General features: G+C 52.8%; 1 protein-coding gene across 1 annotated transcript; it reads left to right on the forward strand.

The window, feature by feature from the left end:
* The first annotated feature begins 926 nt into the window (after nt 1-926).
* LOC116418829 (formin-like protein 20) lies at nt 927-20,843 on the forward strand. Its single transcript, XM_031935728.1, has 3 exons — nt 927-1,311; nt 11,623-11,769; nt 20,401-20,843. The coding sequence occupies exons 1-3, from the start codon at nt 927-929 to the stop codon at nt 20,412-20,414; spliced, it is 546 nt and encodes a 181-aa protein (XP_031791588.1). The 3' UTR covers nt 20,415-20,843.
* Nucleotides 20,844-21,216: the final 373 nt, after the last annotated feature.

Consider the following 21,216-nt stretch of genomic DNA (forward strand, 5'->3'; position numbering starts at 1 on the left):
CTTTGGACTGCAGAGAATAATCAAGACTTACTGTGCCAGGCACTATTCTAAGTGTTAGTTTGTGTCTTAAATCGTGGCTTAATCCTCACATCTGTGTGCATAGCTGGGCACTGTCCTTATTCCTATTAAACTAGGAAGGAGAGTGAGGCCAAGTTGGCCATCCAAAGTGGCCCATGTGGCCCCGTGTGTGGTGGGGGAGGGGGGATTGCAGCCAGGATGCCAGCACACCCACGTTTGTCTGTCCAGATGCCAGGCACTTAACTGCACACACTGCCTCCCTAAAAGCCCCATCAACCTAACCCGGGCCCACGACCCCAAATGAAACATCTTTCCCCACCCCCTGGGTAGCCTGGGCCGCGTTTGACCACTGGTAGGGCGGAACCACTGACCGGCAGGCGGCGCTCCGCGGAGCTCCCGGCTCGAGCCCCAGGGCACCGGGAGGAGCCAGGACCCCGAGCGGGAAAGAGACGACTGAGGGGCGCGCGGCACAAAGAGCTTTTTATTCAAATTTGTTTAGAGTTTCGCGAATTTGCATGAAAAATGTGTGAGAAAAGCCAGCTCCGGTGACCTCATCCGCACCTGCCATTAACGTTCAATTAGCGGCTGAATAGCGGCCGCCGACACGACGTGCAAAGAATCCGGCCTGCCCCGGGCAGCGAGGGCGGCGGGCCTGGCCCAAGAGGGTGGGACCGAGGGAGGGGGACGCGGCGTAGGGCCCCGGCCTACTCCTCTGGCCCGGAGACCCAGGACCTCGTCCTCACTCCAACTCTCCGAGGGAATGCGGGGATCTCAGGACCCTCGAGCCCAAGATTGTTTGGGGCTCGCCGGGACCCTTAGGATGCCCTGCTCCCTCTGGGAGTAGAAAGGGGCGGGCTTGCCCCCTACCCAGGACGGAAGGTGGCCGGACGAGCCCCGTCCCAGCTCAGATGGGCTTCCCCGCCACCTTCCGGACAAAGTGTCAAATACAAGTTCAAGTTCAGGGCCAGGCCCGAGGGGCGCTGAGCCTTACCCGGCCGCCTTTGTTCTCTGGGATAATCGCTCCCACGTCCCCTCCCGGGCGGGGCCCAGAAAAGACCCCCGCCCCTCCCCGCCGCGCCCCGCAGGAGCCTCCTCCTCCCGCCGGCGCGGCGCCTGTCCCCTGGTCCCGGCGTCGCCGCTCGGTACCACCGAAGGATCTAGGGGCTCGGGCCGGCGTGGAGGGAGGGGGGGGTGCGGGGGGGAGTGGAGGCGCGATACGAGCCCGTGGGAGCCTCCCCAACCCCGCAGTCCCAGCGGCAAACTGTGCTTGGTCGGACGGATGCCCGCGCGGAGGTAAGAGCCCTTTGCGGGGTTCGCGGGTATCCCTGTGCCCCGCCCCCCGCCAGGGACGGTGCGGGCCCCAAGGAGCCGGGCGGAGGATGGTGTGCTGAAAACCTGCTGGGCAGCCCCGCTGGGCCTCCGGTGGGGTGGGGAGTGCACTGTCGCTCCAGGGCTCTGGGGAGTACCAGGCCTGGGCGGTGGGTATGGAGGGCAAGTGCGCCCAGCCGAGGCCCGGTAAGATCGCTGGCCTTTCCCAAAGTCGTTTGGCTCACCCGTCTCTCCCGGTTAGCTTCTTGGTCTCCCCTTCTGTGTTTCTGGCTCTGGCGCTTCCTTGGCTCCTCTCAAATTTTGGCTGAAGGGGATCCTAGTTAGAATGTAGCCCCCAGGTCCTGAGGCCCCTCCTAAAGAGCCGGACAAGTGTGCGTGGCTCAGCTGTTAGGGGAATCAACTGTGCCCACTCACTCCCCCATCCCATTCCCAGAGCCTAAAATAAAGTCCTGGGCCAAATGGTGGTTGCTAGGGTGGGGTGGGCTTGGCTGGGCAGTGACTTAGTGGCAGTGCAGACACCATACGAGTTCTTTTGTGTGTGCGGGGGGACCTCTTGCTGTCCCTGCATGCCTCGTTCCTGGATTCCGTGCGGTGACAGGTGTTAGCTTGTACCTAGGGTATACCTCATCCCGCTACCCCACTGCACTCCCAAGCTGAAAAGGGCACAGGGGGCTTCTTCTGAGTGGCCCAAATCTTGTCCCCTATACCTGCCTTTCACTCTCAGGTGCTTGCTTTGAGGTCATTTATGTATCCGTGCTTTACATACAGTTCTAACATCCACAATATTTGGCTTCTAAATTCACAGCAAGTTAGAAGTAACAAATTAGAAAGGGGAAGAAGGCCTTTTCCCTGCAGCTATACTGCTGTCCTTGTGTGTTCCTTCCCCTCTTCTCTATGTAGTCCTGGGATTTCTCACTTCTGGGATTTGACTCATGCTGAAGCGCCAGCCTACCCAAGTACATTCCTTCCCAACTCCAATTGGCCATATTTTGTCGGGTGCCTCCTCCTCCAGGAGGCCTACCCAGATTTTCTCCACATCTCTCCCTCTCCTGACACCTTCAGCAGAGGGTCAGCTGCACATCTGAGTATTTAGTAAATACTCAATAAATGAAGTCATTTCTGGATGAATGAATAAAAAAACACACATACACATAAATCTAACAAGCATTGAGATGGTCAAATTTTTGTTTTTAATATTGATTCAAACATAACAGCTCTCAGGGGCTCCTCTCCTCTGTTCCATCACATATGAAGTCTCTCACTTGCAAGCAAGAACCAGCCTGAAAACGTTGGTTCTGTGTGCTCTGTTAAAAAAAGAAAGGAGAAAAATTCTATGCAAATTGCTTTAAAATTTAAAAAAGAAGAAGAAATGCCAGAAGGGATCCCCTCAGCCTCTGTGCAGTTCTGCTCTTCATCTGACAGGGTCCCCAGAGGGCCTAGAGGAGCTAACGTTTCATGAACTGCACACGACTTGGGACCCTACTGCAAGGTCTCAGTGGAACCACCAGAAACTTGACTAAAAATGGAGACTGACCTACCTAGTGTGTGCGTTTAGATTCCCGATGATTCATCACTGACACGCTGATGTCAGAGGAGCCTGGGAAGATGTTTACATCTTTTTTAAAAAGGGAAAGCGGAACGTTTTTCTGCAAAACCATCTGTAAAACCATCTGTAAAGGCTGCTCTAGACTCTTCCTCTTCCTCATGGGCAGTTCCGGCCTGAGCTCTCGGACAAACCACTATTTTTCTCCTGTAGGTTCCCTAACTTGGATGGGTAAAATGAGGACATTTAAGGCAGCCACAGTTGGCAAGGGTGGTATAAATACTACTCTGCAGTAGACTGAGAGAACAATAATTTATTTATATATTAACTCATTTAGTCCTCCCAACTAAAGGAGATGGCTCCCTTTTATAGAAGGGGAAACTGAGGTGTGAAGAGGTTAAGTAACTTGCCTTCAGTCTCACATCCAGAAGAAGGTCCAGTAGGCTTTATACTTGGCAGGAAGGGTTAGACTCACTATGCTTTACTATACTACCGACTTTGTAGCTTTGCTCCTAAGGTAGTGGCTAAATGCCTCCTCTCCCTAATCACATTTCATGTGGATTTCCTTGCTTTCCTTATCACCCAGAGACAGAAAGGAGTCAGGGGTTGGGGGGCAGTGAACAGCCCCCTTTGGGGTCTTTAGTTCAAATTCTGACTCTTTCCCTTAGATACCATGTGACTTGTGTCAAATCTCCATATCCTCATCTGTAAAATGGATTTGCAAATTGATCTCATCTCATGGACTTTCGAGGATGAAAGAAGATGCTAGGTTTGGCCCAGGGCCTGAGTCATAAATGTATCCTTGAATGACAGCCATTATTACCATCAATCACCTCTAATGACAATGTTACTGTCACTATGCATTTTCAGAAAACAATGCCCCTCCCCACTCCGAAAAGAAAATACAACACCAATACATCTCCACATGCTTTAACCAAGCAGCCAAGGGGTGCCAGGACTGTGGAATAACAGCAGCTTCATTCTGTATGCAGATAATTCAAACTCTCAGTAGGTCATGTGGACTCCCAATGTCTTAAATACAGACCCTTGAAACCTTGTCTCTCCTGGGCTCTCAGCACTTAGGAAGGTGTGAGTGTGTGAGCGGGGGGCGGGGAGGGGGAGGGGGAGGGGTTGAAAGGCCCTGTGGATAACTGAGAGAATTAGAGGCCAAGACGACTCTTAAGGAGAGAAATCTGAAGCATGTTCTTTTTTACTTTCCTAGCCATAAACTCTGACTATTACCTATTGACGAGGAAAATAAATTAAGACTAGACCCTGCTTTTCATCTGACGGGGTCTCTAGAGGGCCTAGAGGAGCTAACATTTCATGAACTGCACATGACTTGGGACCCCTCTGCAAGGTCTCAGTGGAGCCACCAGAAACTTGACTAAAAATGGAGACTGACCTACGTAGTGCGTATAGTAGCTATAATAGATCTAGTCGGTGGAATGCTTCTGCCTCCTTTCATGTAATTTATATTTATTTTTTTATTCAGTGTTTATTCTGTGCCAGACATTGTTTTAGGCACTGGGGATACAGCAGAGAACAAAACAGAAAAGCCCCTGCCCTCAGAGAGCTGATGTGTGTGTGTGTGTGTGCACATGCACGTGTGTGTGTGTGTCTGTGTGTGTGTGAACAAAAACATCAGAACTTCTGTGCTGTGCCTCCCTCTGACAGGATCCCTCATGAGTGGGACTGGTCAGCTTGGTCTCCCTCATTCTCTCACCCCTTAAAACCAAGGACACATGTTTTCACACAGCTGTCTCCACTTGGGGGTATTATTAAGAAAAGAGACAGAGACAGGCTCAATTTCTCTCCATACCCAAAAATAAGTAACAGGTCTAGGTAAAAAGGTTATTCAGGCAAGGTACCCGTCAAGCAGGCAACACACCGGTGCCTGCCTTCTTCATTCCATTCCTGACCAGATACTGGATCCAGGGAAGGCTGAAATCCTGGCATTGGAACAGGGGTAGAATTGGTGACAGTCCATGGCATAAACCAAGAGGACAGGGAAGGGACAAGGCTGTATCCAGGGGTGTGAGCAAATCATATCAATAGCTAGCCTGTGCCAGTTAATCCTCACCAGGACCTCTGATTTAGAGATGAGGAAATTGAGGCACAGAGAGACTGAGTAAAGTGACCCAAGGCCACATAGCTATTCCTTGCAGATCGGGGGCAGATTTGAACCCAGGGAGCTGGCTCCAGGGTCTGTGTACCTTATCCCACTATCAAGCTATTTATTTGACCAAATTTCAGAAAGAAATGTTTGCTTCTTTTGGGTGAAACTCATTCTCCAAGTATCCTTAGAAGTCTGCAAGGAGTTCTTTGTAGCCACCCCCACAAAACACACACTTCTTAGAGGCCCAGGTTAGAGATGTTAGGAACCTTCTTTTACAAGACCCCTCGCTTGGCAGATGAGGAAGCAAGCAGATGGAGAAGGACTTGCTATTATCAAAGTGGACACTAGAACCGTAATCTCTTAGCAGAGCTCACACTGGGGCTGCATGTCAAGGTCTTGGGGAGAAGAGCTGCTTACCTTACTGGAGCCTCTTCAAGGGCCTAGCTACTTCTACTGCCAGCAGAGTAAAACACCTGCCTACTCTGTAAATAAGTCCCAGATGGTTTCTAAAGGCCTTAGTGGACTGGAGGTGTCCAATTAGAGAGCCAATGGGCCTTATATCTGGTCCTTGGAGACCTGTCCTTGTCCTTGTGGAGCACTGCCCATGCTCTGGGCATGCCCTTGGTAGGATATAGTTTCCTGCCAATTTAGGGAGCTTTACTCCATCCCTGAGCCAGGGGCCATGGAAGCCACATTTGTTGCCCTCCCCACTCTTCGTATATACCTTGCACAGAAGTGGGGATTCAATGACAGTGGCATTCAATTGAATGTCTTCACCTCTTGGTGCCAAGTCAGGTCCGCATATTATCCCATAAGGCTGCCTGAAAGATGCCCCCGTCCTCCTTGGAATTGTGTGGGAAGGGTCAAGGACCACCACCCTGGACTTGGAATCAGAATGCCAGGAGGAATCCTGGCCCTACCTCTTCTTGCTAGGAGATCTCCAGGTAACCCAGATCCATTCTTTGAGCTTCTATTTCCTGAAGGAAGTTGACAGTGCCTCCTTGGGAGGCCTGGCAAGTGGGGGATTATAGGGGATGCTGTGTGTAAAGGTACTTTGCAAAGGGTGAGGTGGGTGGAAGATCCTGCTTACCCAATCACATGCTTACCTAATCCCTGCCTTGTTTGGTCCTGGGTCAGAGAAATCTCAGTCCTTTCATCACAAACCAAGAGAGAGGGTGGAGGATTAGAGGAAAGGGGGCAGGGTTGGGCTTCCTCCAAGTTTCTCCAGAGAGGCTCCATCTTGAAGGTTACCACTGTCTTACCCCATGGAGAGGGTTGCTGCAGTGAGGAGGGAGCTGGGGTGGGAAGTGAGCCTCAGGAAGCTGCAGCCTACACCACACCCTGTGAGTCAAGGAGTCTATCTTCTAGCCTGGTGGTTTCTGGTTAGAATTTGACATTAGTAGCACCAGCTTTACATCAATCACTGGACTGACAATGAAGAGGATGCCAGGTTAATGAAATGTTCCTGGCTTTCCTGGCTGGACATGGAGATTCTATCACCAAACAAAGATTAGGCATTTGTGTTATAATAGCTGGAGTAACCAAAACTCTTTGGAGATTCCTGTTTGAACGCACCCCAAAACCACATAAAACTTTTCATGGGTTAAAGGGTTCTGCTCTTCGTGGTTCTGGAGTCAGATTTGGGTGCATTTGGTCTGATCTACCCAGCTGTGCCCGCCCAGGGCTCCTGCTTGACAGGTCTCATGGCCTAAGTCACTAGATTGCCTAAGGGGGACCCGAGGTCAGTGGGGGTTAGCCAGAGTGAAATACACAAATCAGAGGGCGGGAGGTGCTGCACCGGCCGGAATGCATGTGCTCAAATGCCTCTGTAGGATACGGTTTCCTGCCAGTTTGGGCAGCTTTTTCTCCATTTCAGAAAAAACAAACTTACAGCGAGGGGTGAGGGGTTAGGATTTGGGATTGGGGGAAAAGGTGGGTGGAGAGCCCATCCAAGGAGGTAAGGTGGGGGCTGCAAAGATTACACCTGGGCATATGTTTCCCTAGAAATCACACTCATTGTAATTTTGTAATTTATTCTAAATCTTTCATGCGAAGAAAATCAATAGTGGGTGTTAGTACTGGTGGCCCTCCTGATCACACCTGCATCTCTTGAGTGTGCCTTAAAGGTCTTGGGAATGGAAATATAAAAACTGCTTCGTGATGCGTCATCTTTATCCCCCACTCCCCCACCCATTCCAATATACTTTCTACTTCCAGCCTAAATTCGGGGCCCCCTGCCGGGGCCGGCCATGATCTTGACGCCGGCATAGGGGAGGCCGCGCTCTGTCCACCCCAGCCTGGTGATGCCGTTAGCTTCCTGTGCCCCGTATTGTAGGCTACACGCCTTTCTGGCCTACAGAGCTGAGCGCCCAGGCCACGGCTCCTCAACCTCTCAGTAATGTTTACCGGAGGCCTCGTGCAATGAGACTATTCGTATGGCATTGTCAACGCGGCGGCGCGCGCGTCTCCGGCCCTCCGCGGCTTGCCAGACTGTCCTGCAAACCACCTCACCCGTCTTTTTGGCGCAGGAGACTCAGGCTGTAAGAGGAGGAACCACTTCACCCTGGAACCCTAACTCAGGTCCTGGCAAAAGATGCAAGAGGAAGCCTTGCTCTTTTAGTAAATCTCGGCCGCCCGCACATCTGGCCCCTGGTCTAGTTCGGTAGAGGACTGGCTGGTGGCTGCGCGGTCCAGGCCGTGGGCACCCGACCCACCTCTGTTTTCCTTCCCGAGGCGCCCCTGGATTACCACTTTCGGTTTGCGCTTACATCCGGGTTGTCCAATTTCCCAGGGAATCATAATTATTTTATCTATAATTTATTCTAACTCCAAGGTTCCAAGAAAATTTGTAATGAATGTTAATATCTACAGACTCCTGGTCAATCTGCATCGGGCTGGCGAGAGAGCCGTCGGGTTCTTCGCAGTGGGTGACTTCAGGTCCCCGTGCCTTGTTTCCTATCACTCTGAAAGAATTTTCTCCCCAAAGGGAATCCAACTTGTTTGAAACAGGTCTCTCCTCTCTGATTTTCTGCACTGGAGAAAAATCTCGATCTGCTTTTCGAAAAGATTTTTTTTTTTTTTTTTTTTTAAGAAGCATCCGGGCAGGCCCGAGGAGTCGGGCTGAAGGTAAGCCAGCAATTATTGCCTCAGACTTCCGGGCGTTACGTACCCCAAGCACCTAAGCTACTAGGGGTATATTAGACAAGATTTCCCGGCGCAGCCCCAGGAGTCCCTTCGCCCGCTTCCAGTTCGCAAGCGCAGGGGATCCTGCGCTCTCTCCTGCAAGGCCTTGGCGTTTGCTGAGCTCTCTCCGCGCGCGTCGAGGAGAGGCTGCCTGTCGTGACCAAAGCTGGGAGTTGTTAGAGATTCCTCAGCAGCTCTGAGGGCGAGATCGGGTTTGTCCCACGACCTCGGCGCCAAGAAGTTGTAGAAAGAGACAGACCCCAATTTTCTCCCCTTGGAGTTGAAACAAAACCTGAAAGCCCGAGGTTGCCCGCACCGCCAGAGGTGGCGCCTAGGCGGCGGGGGCGACCTGAGCCGCGTGCCCGCGCGGTTCCCAGGCCTGGGTTCTGTTTCTTCCTATTTTAGTTAGTTACTTAGCTGGTTAGCTAATAGACAGCTCACAGGCAGCACTTATGCAAACGCCAAGCCTGGACCCATGCTGAGTCTCCGCGACCGCTAGACCTATAGTTGCCCGGCTGGGCTCCCAGAGGAGTGACGAAGGGAAATTCCTGGTAATTAAAGGGGAGGTTTTCCCGGGGCGCCCCTTGGTGAAGTGGCCTTGGCTTCGAGTGAGGAACAAAGGACTAAGGTGCCTGCGCGCAGCGCGCCCTCGGGGCCCGGCGCGACCCGCATTCACGCCCCTCCTGGCTACACGGCTGCCGCGGGCTTTGTGCGCCGGAGCCGCGCGCCGCGCTGCACCTGCCCGGCTTTAAGTACCTTGGCGAGGCAGCGCGGGCGGCTGTTCTAATCGCCGTCTCCAAAGTACCTGCTCATGAATAAACACCAACCCCATTTATCAGGTACTTAGCGCTCATTGTGAAGGGGAAATTGGCCCTTTTTGAAAGTGTCTATCCACAACCCATCTGCGCAGTTCTGGTTGCAGAATTCCCCTCACCCTTGAGACACACACACACACACACACACTCGCAACACGAGGCTCCTCCAAGCTAAGATAAACTCGCTTTTCTTCCCGTAAGTGCGTGATTGAGCCGCGACAATAGGCGGCGAGGAGGAGGCCGTTGGGTCAATAGTCTGCGTCTCTCCCATTGATAGGAAAAGTCAATGCGCGGAATGCAGGGCCTTAGGAAAGCCCTGTCCGGCATTCCAGTCGCAGGGGTCACACTTGCATCAACGTGCAGGCACGTTGCCCCTTGGGTCCCCCAAACACTGAGCAAAATATTGCAAAGGTGGCCCGAGGTGTCTGTGGTGCCTGTCAGCATTGGTCGGGTGGGCCCCAGCTGCACCCTGGGTTCCCCTACTTTCCCCCAGTTGGGCCCCACATCTTGATCTGGCTCTTAAGTCTTGCGCATAGGGGATAGAGAATTTAAGGATCCAGATACTTTGCAATCCCCAGGCCTGTAGGAGGAAAAGTGGCTCCTCTGGGAACCCGGATGGGCCGAACAGCAGCTTCCGGCAGAGGCCCTCAGGTTTTAGAGTTCTCCGAGTGCGGAGAAGGGCGGCCTGCTCAGTCCGCGCACCCGTGGCAGCACCACGGAGGGAATAAAAGCAGGGTAAACAATTTGAAGATCCCCACAAAGGCAAGACAGTAAATTTACAAACTCATTTGCGTCCTGAATGCTCGCTTCTTTTTCACTCATACATTCCTTCTAAACTGTGGGCTTTCTGTGTACATGGGCGCGCATTCCCAGGACTCGTTTCCCTGGGTGGAATTCACCCAGGAGTAAAATCGATTTTCTGAACCTGTGTATGGCCACAGGCAGCTCTGAAAATGAAAGTGTTTGCTAAGTGGGGGAGATCTCACCAATCAAACGTTTAAAAATGGCTTTGTCTTCATTCAGCTCTCGATTTATTTTGTGTTTTACAGATAGAAGCTCAGAGCTTCTGTCGCCCAGTCCTTGCGTGACTCATGGCGGTGGCCACACGGGGTTCAGGTATACGGGATATTTAGAAAATCGCTGCATATCGGAGTTTCCTAGCACGTTCCATTTATACTGAACGCAGGCGGCCGCCGAAAATCCAGCCTCGACTCTTGCCAACGACTGGGTAGGACCCTCGGGGTCCTGCGACCGCACTGGAGGGTGTTCCCGGCTCAGGTCTGGGGAGGCCTGCGCGGGGACTAGGTTCTCGAGAGGCGAGCGGACGCGCCGGAGAACCCGAGACTGCTGCGGGACGGACGCGGGATCCCTGCGCTGCGGTTCTACGCAGAAACACCAATGGCGATGCCTCCCCAGCTCCTCCCAGCCCCCGTCACTAGGCCGGCGCCTGGCCCGGAGATCCTCCCAGAGCCCTGGTAGCGCCATCATGTCGGAGAAAACAAGCTCGGCCCCGTCAGAATTCGCCCCAAACGCAGATGCTTATTTTTGGAATATTCTAGAAAAATAAGATCTTGCTTGTCTTTATGATTCACGGGAGGTAACTGATGGGTGGGCCATTTACATGAGGGCAGACACTGTGGGGTGAAAGTGACTTCTGGACGTAGGCTTTAAAGTATGAACGGTTCCAAATTCCCAATATCTCCGGCCTTTCCGGTTGCAAATCGGACCCCCGCGGCTGCTGTGGCGGGAAAACCAGACATTTCTGCTTTGTGGCTTTCGGGCTGCCTCCACCCCACACAGGCTCGTCTTGTCGCCGGGGAGTCAGCCCCGAGCCTTCCTAGTCCCTAAACAAGGGCTCCAGGTCGCGGCCGCGGGAAGCCTCCGAGAGGGCTGGGGGTAGGGATTCCCTTCAGCTCCGCAGGGCATATCACAAGCCCCTTCTTCCTCTGCGCCTTCTCCCACCTCCAGGTGCAGGGGACGAGCTTCCCCAAGTGAAGCTTAATTTTATTCGGTGAAAATTCTGGAATTCGAATTCGTTGCTCTGTGTGTTTGTGTTAAATGCCTTGATGGCATAGGTGTGTGCACACCCACACAAATTTATGGAATTTATGGACGGTGAGTGCGGCCGGGAAAGGTTTGGGGGACAAGTAAGAGAGGGCGCCTGCAGGCTCTCCAGGCCTGGGACTGGCCCCCAGGGCACGGCTGGAGCAGAGCATGGTGGAAGTGGCAAAGGCTTCAACTCCACTCCCTCTCTTTTAGAAGCCCTCATTTTCACCCTCTCAGCCAAGCCCTTCGTTCACATTCTTGCGCCCTCTGGGGTCCCGAGCCGACCCCCCACAAAAGACCAAGGAGAAGTGGAATTGAATCAGGGCCAGAGCAGGGCCCCCCCAAGGCTGGTTCCCCCACCTGCATGGTGCAGCCAGGCCTGAAGCCTGGGAGGGCCATTTGGGAAACCCTCGAGTCGAGGCCCTCCAGACTGGACTCAGGCCGCAGGAAAGAGCATAAGCGCAGCCCTCTCACATAGTGTGGCTTGTCCTCAAACCTCCCACCTCCCCAAATCGCCCCACTACAGTCCACCCTCACTAATCACCCCCTTCATCTTGGTTCTTTTGAAGGGGTGGCCACGGGAGTGCCTCCGCCCATGACAGCAGTGTGCGGAAAGCTGACCTGGAGCTGGAAAGCCAGGAGAAGGCACGTGGGGCTCCACCTAAATAAACCCCAAAAAGACAGCTCCAGTGAGGGCCCAACAAACCTGAGACCAGGTAGGGAGTAGCGTGTCTGCAGGGGCAAGGATGGAGCACCAAGTGCCAGAGCCTGAGATTTGGCCTCTCACATCCCTACTTGGGAGTACTTGTGGCTCCTGGATAGTCATCATGTGCAAGCCTCGGACCCCTTGGAGGGGTTAGGGAAGGATCTGTGGTCCCCCCCTCATGTCGACCCTGGGTTCCTTGAAACAATCTAGCCCACACCAGGAGCGTCCATCTTAAAGCCATGGCTTTTGCTTCCCCAGGACCCTACTCAACTCCCATGCCGTTAGATCACCACTTAGAGCGTCTTGATGCCCAGGCTGGAAGGATCTCGGTTGCACCAGCTTCCCCCACTGCAGTTCCAGGTTTTGTCCTGTCCGACTTTCAGCAAGCAGCTTAGCTCAGCCTTGGTGCTGCCTTCCAGGAAAGAGGGGCAGCAGCAGCCTCCGCTGACCCGGGTGCCCCTGTGGACTATCTAGTGGGGGCTCGCGGGTCCTTGCCTTCTCTGCCTAGGGTGAGTGGGAGATAGGCTCCTGAACTTTCCAGGGCTTCTCCCTGGCACACTTTGGCTGCCACATCACGGATGGAAATGCTGCGGCCAGTGGGATCAGGTTCGCTAGCAGCACGCAGCGGGCCCTGGAGTGCTAGCTCTGGCCTGGGTGCCCTCCATACCCCCGCGCGCGCTTGCTCTCTGTGGGGCGCTGGTAGGTAGGGGTGTTCTAGGAGCCACGAGGAGAAGCGGGTGGCAGGGCCGGGTCTTGCGCTTCCCACGCTCCCTCTGTTCAGTTCACTCTCGTGGCCTCTGTTCCAGTCTGGCCTGCGGATCCCTGGCTCCCCACCGCCAAGCCGAGAACCAGAGGGCGCAGGTTTCATTGTGCAGACTCCCGGGGTCAGGTCCCAGGGTCACGTGCACGCGTCGGGCCTCCTCTGGGAGCGCCTGTTCCAGATTCGCCGACAGAGGGCGCCGGGAGCCGGAGAGGAGCGCGTTCGGGAGCCTTTCCCGGGTCCCTGGCACCACTCTGTGGGGCTCGGTGGTTCAGAGCCATACCTGACACCCTCACGTCCCAAACCGGGATAGGCGCACCGACAAAGTCACAAGAAGGAGAGCGCAGCTCACGGTGGGCGGGCGGGACGGCGGAGCCACTGACAGCGGGACCTACGAGGATATGGCTGCAGGACTCCCCGGCGGACCCTCTAGTTTGTAACCGTGCGAACACTGGAGGGATTCACTGTGTGCACCGTGGAGGCGTGGACATCCACCTGAGTGTGCAGAGGGAGGGGAGGGACACAAGGGATAGTCCCTGAGACTGGCTCCTACCAATTTCTGAACTGGGAGGGTTTTCTAGAACGTTAGTTCAAATATCCTCTTTAATAGCAGGAAACTGAAGCCCTGAGAGGGCAACGACTTATCCAAGGTCCTGCAGCACTTAGAAACAGGACTGACTCAACTAGCACTGGGGAAGGGCGGCCCCTCTGCTGCCCTCTGAGCCTCAGTTCCTCCTTGTGAAACATTGCGGTTGTACTAGGTCGTGGTTCTGGAGGTATGCCTGAAGGGGTGTGCAGGGGTCTGCATGGGTATGCACATGTGTGTTGGTGCACGTGTTGGTGCACGTGTATGTTGGAGGCAGCCTATGGCCATCTGACAAGGGCTATGTCCCCATGCGTGGGTGCCTGTAAAGAGCTCCGTGGGTGCCTGGGTGTGTTCGCCCTTGAAGGAGTAGATGTGTCTGCAAATTGTGTACAGATATATTTGTGCCTATTCAAGTGTGTGTTTGTGAAGAGATGTGTTGTGAGGAGGTGTGTGTAGAAGAGTGAAGGGATATTTATGTCTCTAAATTGTGTACATGTGCTTAAAGGAGTAATTGTGGATTGTAAATAATTGTATGCTGGAAAGGGGCCTGGCACTCCCCAACCACTAGAACCCCACCGCCTGCCTTTACTGCTCCTTCACATGTGCCCTAGAGCCCATTCTCATTCTGGGCCCCACAGAAAGGGGCAAGGGATGAGAGGGCGGAGGGACACAGGCTCTGGGGTGTGGCTCTGCCCCAATGCCCAGCAGGCTCTAACGGGCTGCGATTAGGCAAAGCTTCTCCTGGGCTGCAGAGGGAGAGAGAGAGAGGGGGAGGGAGGGAGAGAATGAGGGAGGAAGGAGGATTACGGCAAATTCATTTCTATTTTCCAGCCCACTAAGCCTGCAGTGTGTCTCTGGTGTTAGCATGAGAATGGACCAGGGCTCTGTGAACACCCCCGCCCCCGACCTACTGACCCCTCTTCCCCCCTGACGTGAATAGCAGGACTCACAGCCTCCCCAGCCTCTCCAACTAGTGCCTGCAAAGCCACAGCTCCTAATCAGGGTAATTTAATATATTTTAAGCCCCCGGCGGCTTTATTTTCCCTCCTTTTCGAGTTTGTTTTAGGCATTCACAGCTCTCACCCCGTCATTAGACGGCCTTATTTGACGGATGGAAGGAGCTGCTATGAGACCACAGCCCTTTGTGTCCCCCACATAAGCTGGGCTTCCCCATAATTAGAATGGTATTCCCAGCCATTGAGGCTTTTCATGAGGCAGAACAAAAACTCCCAGAGATGAATATCCCCCAACTCCCAGCCCCCTGGCCAGGAAAGGGGCTGTGAGTTAAAGGGACTCCTTGGGGAAGACAGTCCAGAGCAAGGAGAGCCAGGGTCCTACCAGGGTGAGGAATTTAGGGGCCATGGGAAGTGGGCACCAGACAAAGGCTGGTGGCTGGTCAAAGTTGCTGGTAAACACCAGTCACCTATACATACTCCACCCAGCAGTCAGCCAGCCTCAGGATGTGCTGGGCTCATCCGAGGACCTTCATATTCCATGGAGTCCTGGGGTGTGGAACCAGGCTGGAATGTGCATATAAAACACAAACATACACAGTCACACTAGTCACTCACATGCAGGCTTGGGATTACATTGTAAACACATATATACACATACATGTACACATGCATGCTCAGCCACAAGATTATAATGTCACCAAACTAGGTTAGGAAATACCTGTAAATATACACACATCACACACATGCTACCCAGACAGAACCAGACTGCAGTTTGTCTTTATATCTGTGCACACACACACACACACACACGGCCAGCCCCTCAGACAGATTGCTTGTGAACACACACACACTCCTGCATACTCATATGCATACATACACCCTTAGGGTCATCCAGACCCCAGTTTTTCTGGGGGCATTCACCAGCCTGTGCACACTGTGGCGCACCACCCCTCCTCCCCAGGACATAGACTCACTTCTGGCCACATTCTTAGGTCCGTGCTTGGCCTATGTGCAAGTAGTTTGACATGCACACACATGCATGGATGCATGACCATCCTTTGGCTCACACTGACATGTGAAAACTCAGGAAAATACTATAGAACCAAAATGACATTACAGTGTTTCCATATTTTCTAGCCAGCCTCTCCCAGACGCTCATTACCAGGCATGCCGGGGAGTTTTGAGGATAAGCCCCCACTCAACTATACACTATGCTATGAACTCAGCCCCCAAGTGGGCTGGGTTCTCTGGGGCTCACATGGGTCTCCTATGCCCTTTGGGGAGAGGAGATCTCCCTTTTCTAGATTGGACCATGCTCCAAGGACAGAAGGCAGATGTCTGGCTGTCTGGTACAATCAGTAGATTTTTTTCAGGATTCAGGAAAGGCTCAGAGGGTGATAACTAGGTCTGGGAGTCTGCAGAAGGGAGAACTCACCTGCTAACTGATGTACAGGGATGCAGTCCCATGGAGAAGCAGTGAGTCCCTCATCTCTAGGAGGATTCCAATAGGGGCAGCATGATAACCAGGCAGAGATGTTGTGGGAGAATTCATTTGTTTAGTTCAGCTCCTACTCTCTATCAGACCCTGTGCCCAGTGCTTGGAGTACAGTAGTGAGTAACATACAAGCCTGTCTTCAAAGGATCTTAGAGTCTTAAATGGGAAAGTTACACACACACAGTTAATAGATAGGCCTGGGCCAGGGGACAGGGATAAGGCTGGGGCAGAGAAGAAAGTGATGTAATGGGTCTCTAGTTTCCACAGTGGAATATTGGCATCAGGGACTGAAGTGGATCGTTTAACATCCTGTGCCCAAGGCACACTTGTGGCACTTTGGAAGGATTTTTTTTTCTTTTTTTTTTTAAAACAGAGTCTCGCTCTGTCACCCAGGATGCAGTGCAGTGGCATGATCTCGGCTCACTGCAACCTCTGCCTCCCAAGTTCAAATAGTTCTTGTGCCTCAGCCTCCCAGATAGCTGGGATTACAGCTGTGTGCCACCACACCTGGCTAATTTTTGTTTTCTAAGTAGAGATGGGATTTTGTCATGTTGGCCAGGTTGGTCTGGAACTCCTGGCCTCAAATGATCTGCCTGCCTCAGCATCTCAAAGTGCTGGGATTATAGGCGTGAGCCACCGCATCCGACCCTGCACCTTGCAAGTCTTTGTGCTGGATAAGTGATGCATTAGCTGGTCTCCAAGGGCTCTCTACACTCTAAAATTCCTGTACTCCTGGTCTAGGTCCACGGCTTTCTCACTATGGCACCCTTCCCAAGGTGAGTGGTCTCACCCTAACTCACGCTGCACAGTGTACCTTTACCATGGCACTTATCACCTCCACCAAAGCTGTGCCCAGGTTCTTAGTGAGGGGAGTGGCTGGACCCATTCAAGGTCTCCAGGAACAAAGGAGAGGCTCATAAAGAGTGTGATGAATTCAGTTTGCTGGGGCAGGGTCGGGGGAGTGTCCAAAAGAGGTAGGTCAGGCTCCTTCATGCTCCTGACTTCTTAGGAGTGAAGAACAGTCCACTGCATCTTATGGAGCCTCATTCTCTTCTATTCCAAAAGGAAGTACAGCTTTGAAGTGATGGGGTGGGGACCTCAAACAGGTAGTTGTTTGCATACTTTTTTTTTAACCTTACATCTTGTTCAATATGTGGGGCAACCATCTTACTCTTATATCTGCCGGTGGCCCAAGCAAATGCATACCCAGAAAATGACCAGAAAACCTCAACATCTCTCTCTAGGTAAAACGTGTGCCTGTTTCTCTTAGTAGGAAAAATTTCACAGGGTGAATTAGAGAACAAGGGATGCTTTGAAGCCACTTCTTATGTCATATATATATATATATATATATATATAATTTTACCATAGCGTTCCATGGTGTGATGTAATGGTTAGGAGCCTGGGATCCGGAGACATCCCGGTTCAAAGCCTGTTCCCTGCTTTGAGAGAGCTTGGCCACGTCTTTTTGGGCCTGGGTGTGTCTTCAACTGCAAAGTAGGAATAATAATAGTATCATCCTGCTAGGGTTGTTGTGAGGATTAAATGAGCTGATACATGTAAAAGAGCCCAACAATGCCTTCCATGCAGTAAGTACCCAGTGTTCACTGTGGTGATTAATATTAGAGTGAGTGCTCAGTAAATATTTGTTGGGTAAATGTGTGCATTTTTCATTTTGTTTGCATTCAGGATAAAGTTGTGGGAAAATAAGATCTTCCTGGTAGCCTCTGCCCGGTAACTGGCAGGAGGCGGAGATGGGGTGGGGGTGCGCGGAGGGTCCACAGTAGTTAAAAAAAATAAGCGTTCAGAGAGCATGGGGCCTCGGGTCGTTACTGCGGTCTCCAGCAGGGGGAGCCCAGGTAGTCATCGCTTGCAGTCTCCAGACCGCAAGGCGGGAGGGAATTACCCTTGACCGAGCACCTACTGTGTGCAGTGCCCCCGCCAGGCGCTGGGGAGCGCCGCGAAGGCAGGATGACCGGGAAGTGGCGGGTGGTTGCAGAGGGCGCAGTGAGGTGCTTTTGAACCAACGCAGACTTGCAGGGCTGACTTCCTGAGCGTCCCTTTGCTGCAGCGGGGCACGGGTTTGGTTCCTGGCCAGGCCTGGCCTGGGAAGCGCAGGGCTGAGGGCGGTGTCCCGGCCGTGATCCCGAGTCGGTGCGTGCCTGCGCTGCAGGAGGGCCACCCGGAGCTCTGCTCCGCTGCACCTGGCTCGGAGCAGGCACTCAGTACAACTCAGCGAAGTAAAGCTGCCTGGCGGGGACACTCCGGGCTGCAGGCGTGGGTACAAGGTGCCTCCTCATGGCAGTTTGGGGGTGGAAACAGTACCATCCCCCAGCACCCCACCCTTCCCCCTATCCCTGCGGCTAGACCGGGAAGAGGTAAAGCCCAGAGACTCCACCTTGGAACGGGGCAGGGGTGCCACGTGGGTTCTGGCCTTGAACGGGACATTCCTCATTCTGCTTCCTGCAGCGCCAGGTTTTCTCGTCCACTACTCTGCGGTGGCGGTGGCGGGTCGGCAGCTGGAGGGACAGCTAATTTGGGGGCCCTGGTATGTGTTTATGTATATATGCATGCATCTATGTATATATGGAGTAGTTTTCATAGATATTTTCAAATATCAGAGCTCCCGAGAGTTCATCATTGCAGCTAATTAGAAAAAGGAGTTGCACCTCAGCTCAAAAGATGCCAGAATCGGAAAGATATTGAGGAGCAAATGATTGCAGACGGTTTCCCCTTTGCCCCAGAGCAGGCGGGTTTGGGTTTGGCCCTGTGGATGAGGGCGAGATCTGAAGAGGGAGGGGCCAGGGACGCATGCTCTCGGTTCCCTGCTGGCCCACGTGGTCCCAGAAGAGTGGCTGAACTAGTGAATCCAGTGAGGGAGCTGACAGTCCCGCCGGCCCTGCCCACTCCTGGCCCCTGGTGTTTGGCCCAGCAAGCTCAGGAGCTTGGCTTCTGCCCTCCCAGACGCTCTGCGCCTGGAAAAGTTGGGTTGGAGTCGCGAAGCTCCACATTTCCAGTTGTGTGAACTCAGCCAGATCTTTTAACTTCTTGAACCTTTGGGAGCCAAAATACCAGCCCCTCAGAGGAGTGCGAGCAAGCATCTTCAGGGAGACTGTAAACCTCTGTGGATGCCTGTCAAGACCGAGTGTTGGGTGTCTTGCTGGATGTTTGTGTCCTTTAATCCTCATCTGAGGAGTCTTTCTCCCAGTTTTACGGATAGGGTAGTGGAAGTCTTGATGAAAGGGAGTGGATGCCCTTGTTCCTAGGGCAGCCAACTGGAAGCCTCCTGTTGTCCCTCAGGCCCCTTTTGAAGTTCCTAAAATGGAGTGCTGGGACCCCAGGAGGGAGGAGAGTCACACAGGATAATTCTGGCTGAGGGCAGAGGTGTCCTTCACCTGGGGTCTTGGTCTGAGGAACTGAAGTGGGAACCTGGTCAGGACAGATCACCTTCGGGGCCTCACTTTTTGGGTGGCAGTATATTTGCCCAGTCCCCATTGAAGGTTGCAGGAGTCTAGAAAGATACAGGATATGGGCTGGTTGGGGGAAGGGGGAGTCTCCCTTAATTCTATGAAGCCTCCTCAGGTATCCCTTTTCCAGAAAAGGTATTCATATTTTATCAACAGAGTGCCAATTATGGGGCATTGATCAGAGGTTTACTTTTGTTTCAGTGACTCCGGACAGCAGCCCCTTGGGAGGAGCTACTTAGGGTTAGAATCTAAGTCCAGGAGCAGTGAAGTGAAAAATGACTTACCCCAGGTCACATAATGAGGGAGCAAAAAGAGAAGGGGATGGGATTTGATTCTAGGTCTGGTCTGGCCTTGCCTTCACACCAAAAACCTAGTCCTGCCATCCCCCAACTTCTGTATCTACCTTATGATGTCCCTTAGAGCAGGGTAGTTCTGAAGTTGGAGCCTGGCCCATTTAAGGGACATTTCCAGGACGAAGCCTGCCTAAGGATCAAGCCCCCACCTAGTGCAGGGAGGCTAGGTGGGCACAGGGTGCCCATGTGGACCTGGGCAATGGCAGAAATGGAGGGTGTAGCACTGTGGAGCAGATGGCCATGACAGGGTGGGTTCCCACTGTGGTCTGGGGTACCCCTAAGGTCAAAGTCAGAGTCTTTGCTGCTCCCTTTCCCCTCTCATAGGGAAGCTGAGAGAAAGCTCCTCTTTAGGGTTCTGAAACCCAAAGGTCATTTCTGAGCAAGAAGACTGAGACCTTCCCATCTTCTCTGACCCTCCTGACAGCACCTTTAGGAGCCAGAAGCGGCACAGCAAGCCTTCCCCAGGCCACAGACCCCAAGTGGCATCCCCCAACTCCTGAAAGAGGAATCCTGATGGGCTCCAGATTAAAAAATCAATCCAGTTCAAAAGTGATCAGGGGAAACTAGATTCAGTTAGAGAGGGCAGAGCCAGGAGGGCCAGGAGTAGAGGGCGGGCCTCTCACTACCCCATCCTAGAGAAACTCTGCCATTGGAGGGAGAAAATCTGCACTGGGTCTGGAATGATTAAACTGTCCAGCTCTCAGAGAAGCAACTTAGTTCTTCGGAGCTTTGTCAGTAGATACACAACAGAGCAGTGCAGGTTAACAGGAGCTGTGCAGAAATGCCCTTTTCCCCAACCTACTGCACACCTGGCATCTTTTTTAATTTTCCGAAGTCGGGGAAATAAACTCCGGTGTCACGACAGACGCTATTTTCAGAGGGTTTGCTTTGGGTCTCCCCTTCCACTGGTGACCCCTAAAATCCGTAAGGATCTGGCTTGGCGGTGTGGCGGCATCGTTATCTCCGTTATGAAGGGTAGCAAACAGAAGTCTTCAGAGAAAGGGCATTTGCCTTTTTCTTCTAGCCGCCAGTCTCTGAGAGGGCGCTGGACCCCAAGACTCTGCAGGACTGGCCTCAGTGCAGAGGCTCTGGATTCTCTGGCGCTGAGGCGAGATGGGAGCTGTCCTCCCAGTGGTGCTGAAACTCGGGCTGCCTCCGTTGGGGTCACCGACGGAAGCTCACTTGTTCAGGCACATCCTGGGTCAGCCTTTCCGCCTCTGAGACGGCCTCCTCCCATCTCAGGTGAGAGATTCTGCCTGGAAGGGAAGTAGTCCATGCCATAATCATTCCCCAAAACCTTAATAGCCACTTAACTGGATTCACCACTTTTCGTCTTGCTGCCTCAATCCATTCTCCACTCAGTACCCAGAGTGGTCGTTTCAAGAGGCAAATCTGATCCTATGTAAAGTACTCATATGGTTTTCCATATCATTCAGAATAAAACTTAAAAGTTCTTGCTAGAGCTAAGAGATCCCTCCCCCTCAATGATCTAGCCCCTGTCTACTTCTTCCACCTTAATTGCCTATCAGGATGGCAGTGATGGGTTAGAACTGGCTTAATTCTGATATGTTTTGAAGATAGAACTGCTTATATTTGCTGAGACATTAGAGGGATGTGCAGAAGAGAAATAGTGGAGTCAAGGATGACCCTGGGGGTTTGAGGTTGAGCACCTGGAAGGATGGAGTTTCTATTTCCTGAACTGGGGAAGGCTGAAGGAGGAGTAGAGTTTTGGGGATGGGGATCTGAAGCTGTTTCTGGACATGTTAAGTTTGAGAGATCTACTAGATAGCCAAAGGGGATAGCCCAGTAGGCAACTGGACATATAAACTTGGCATTCAGA

Source organism: Piliocolobus tephrosceles, chromosome 6 (assembly GCF_002776525.5).
Source record: "Piliocolobus tephrosceles isolate RC106 chromosome 6, ASM277652v3, whole genome shotgun sequence".
NCBI lineage: Eukaryota > Metazoa > Chordata > Mammalia > Primates > Cercopithecidae > Piliocolobus > Piliocolobus tephrosceles.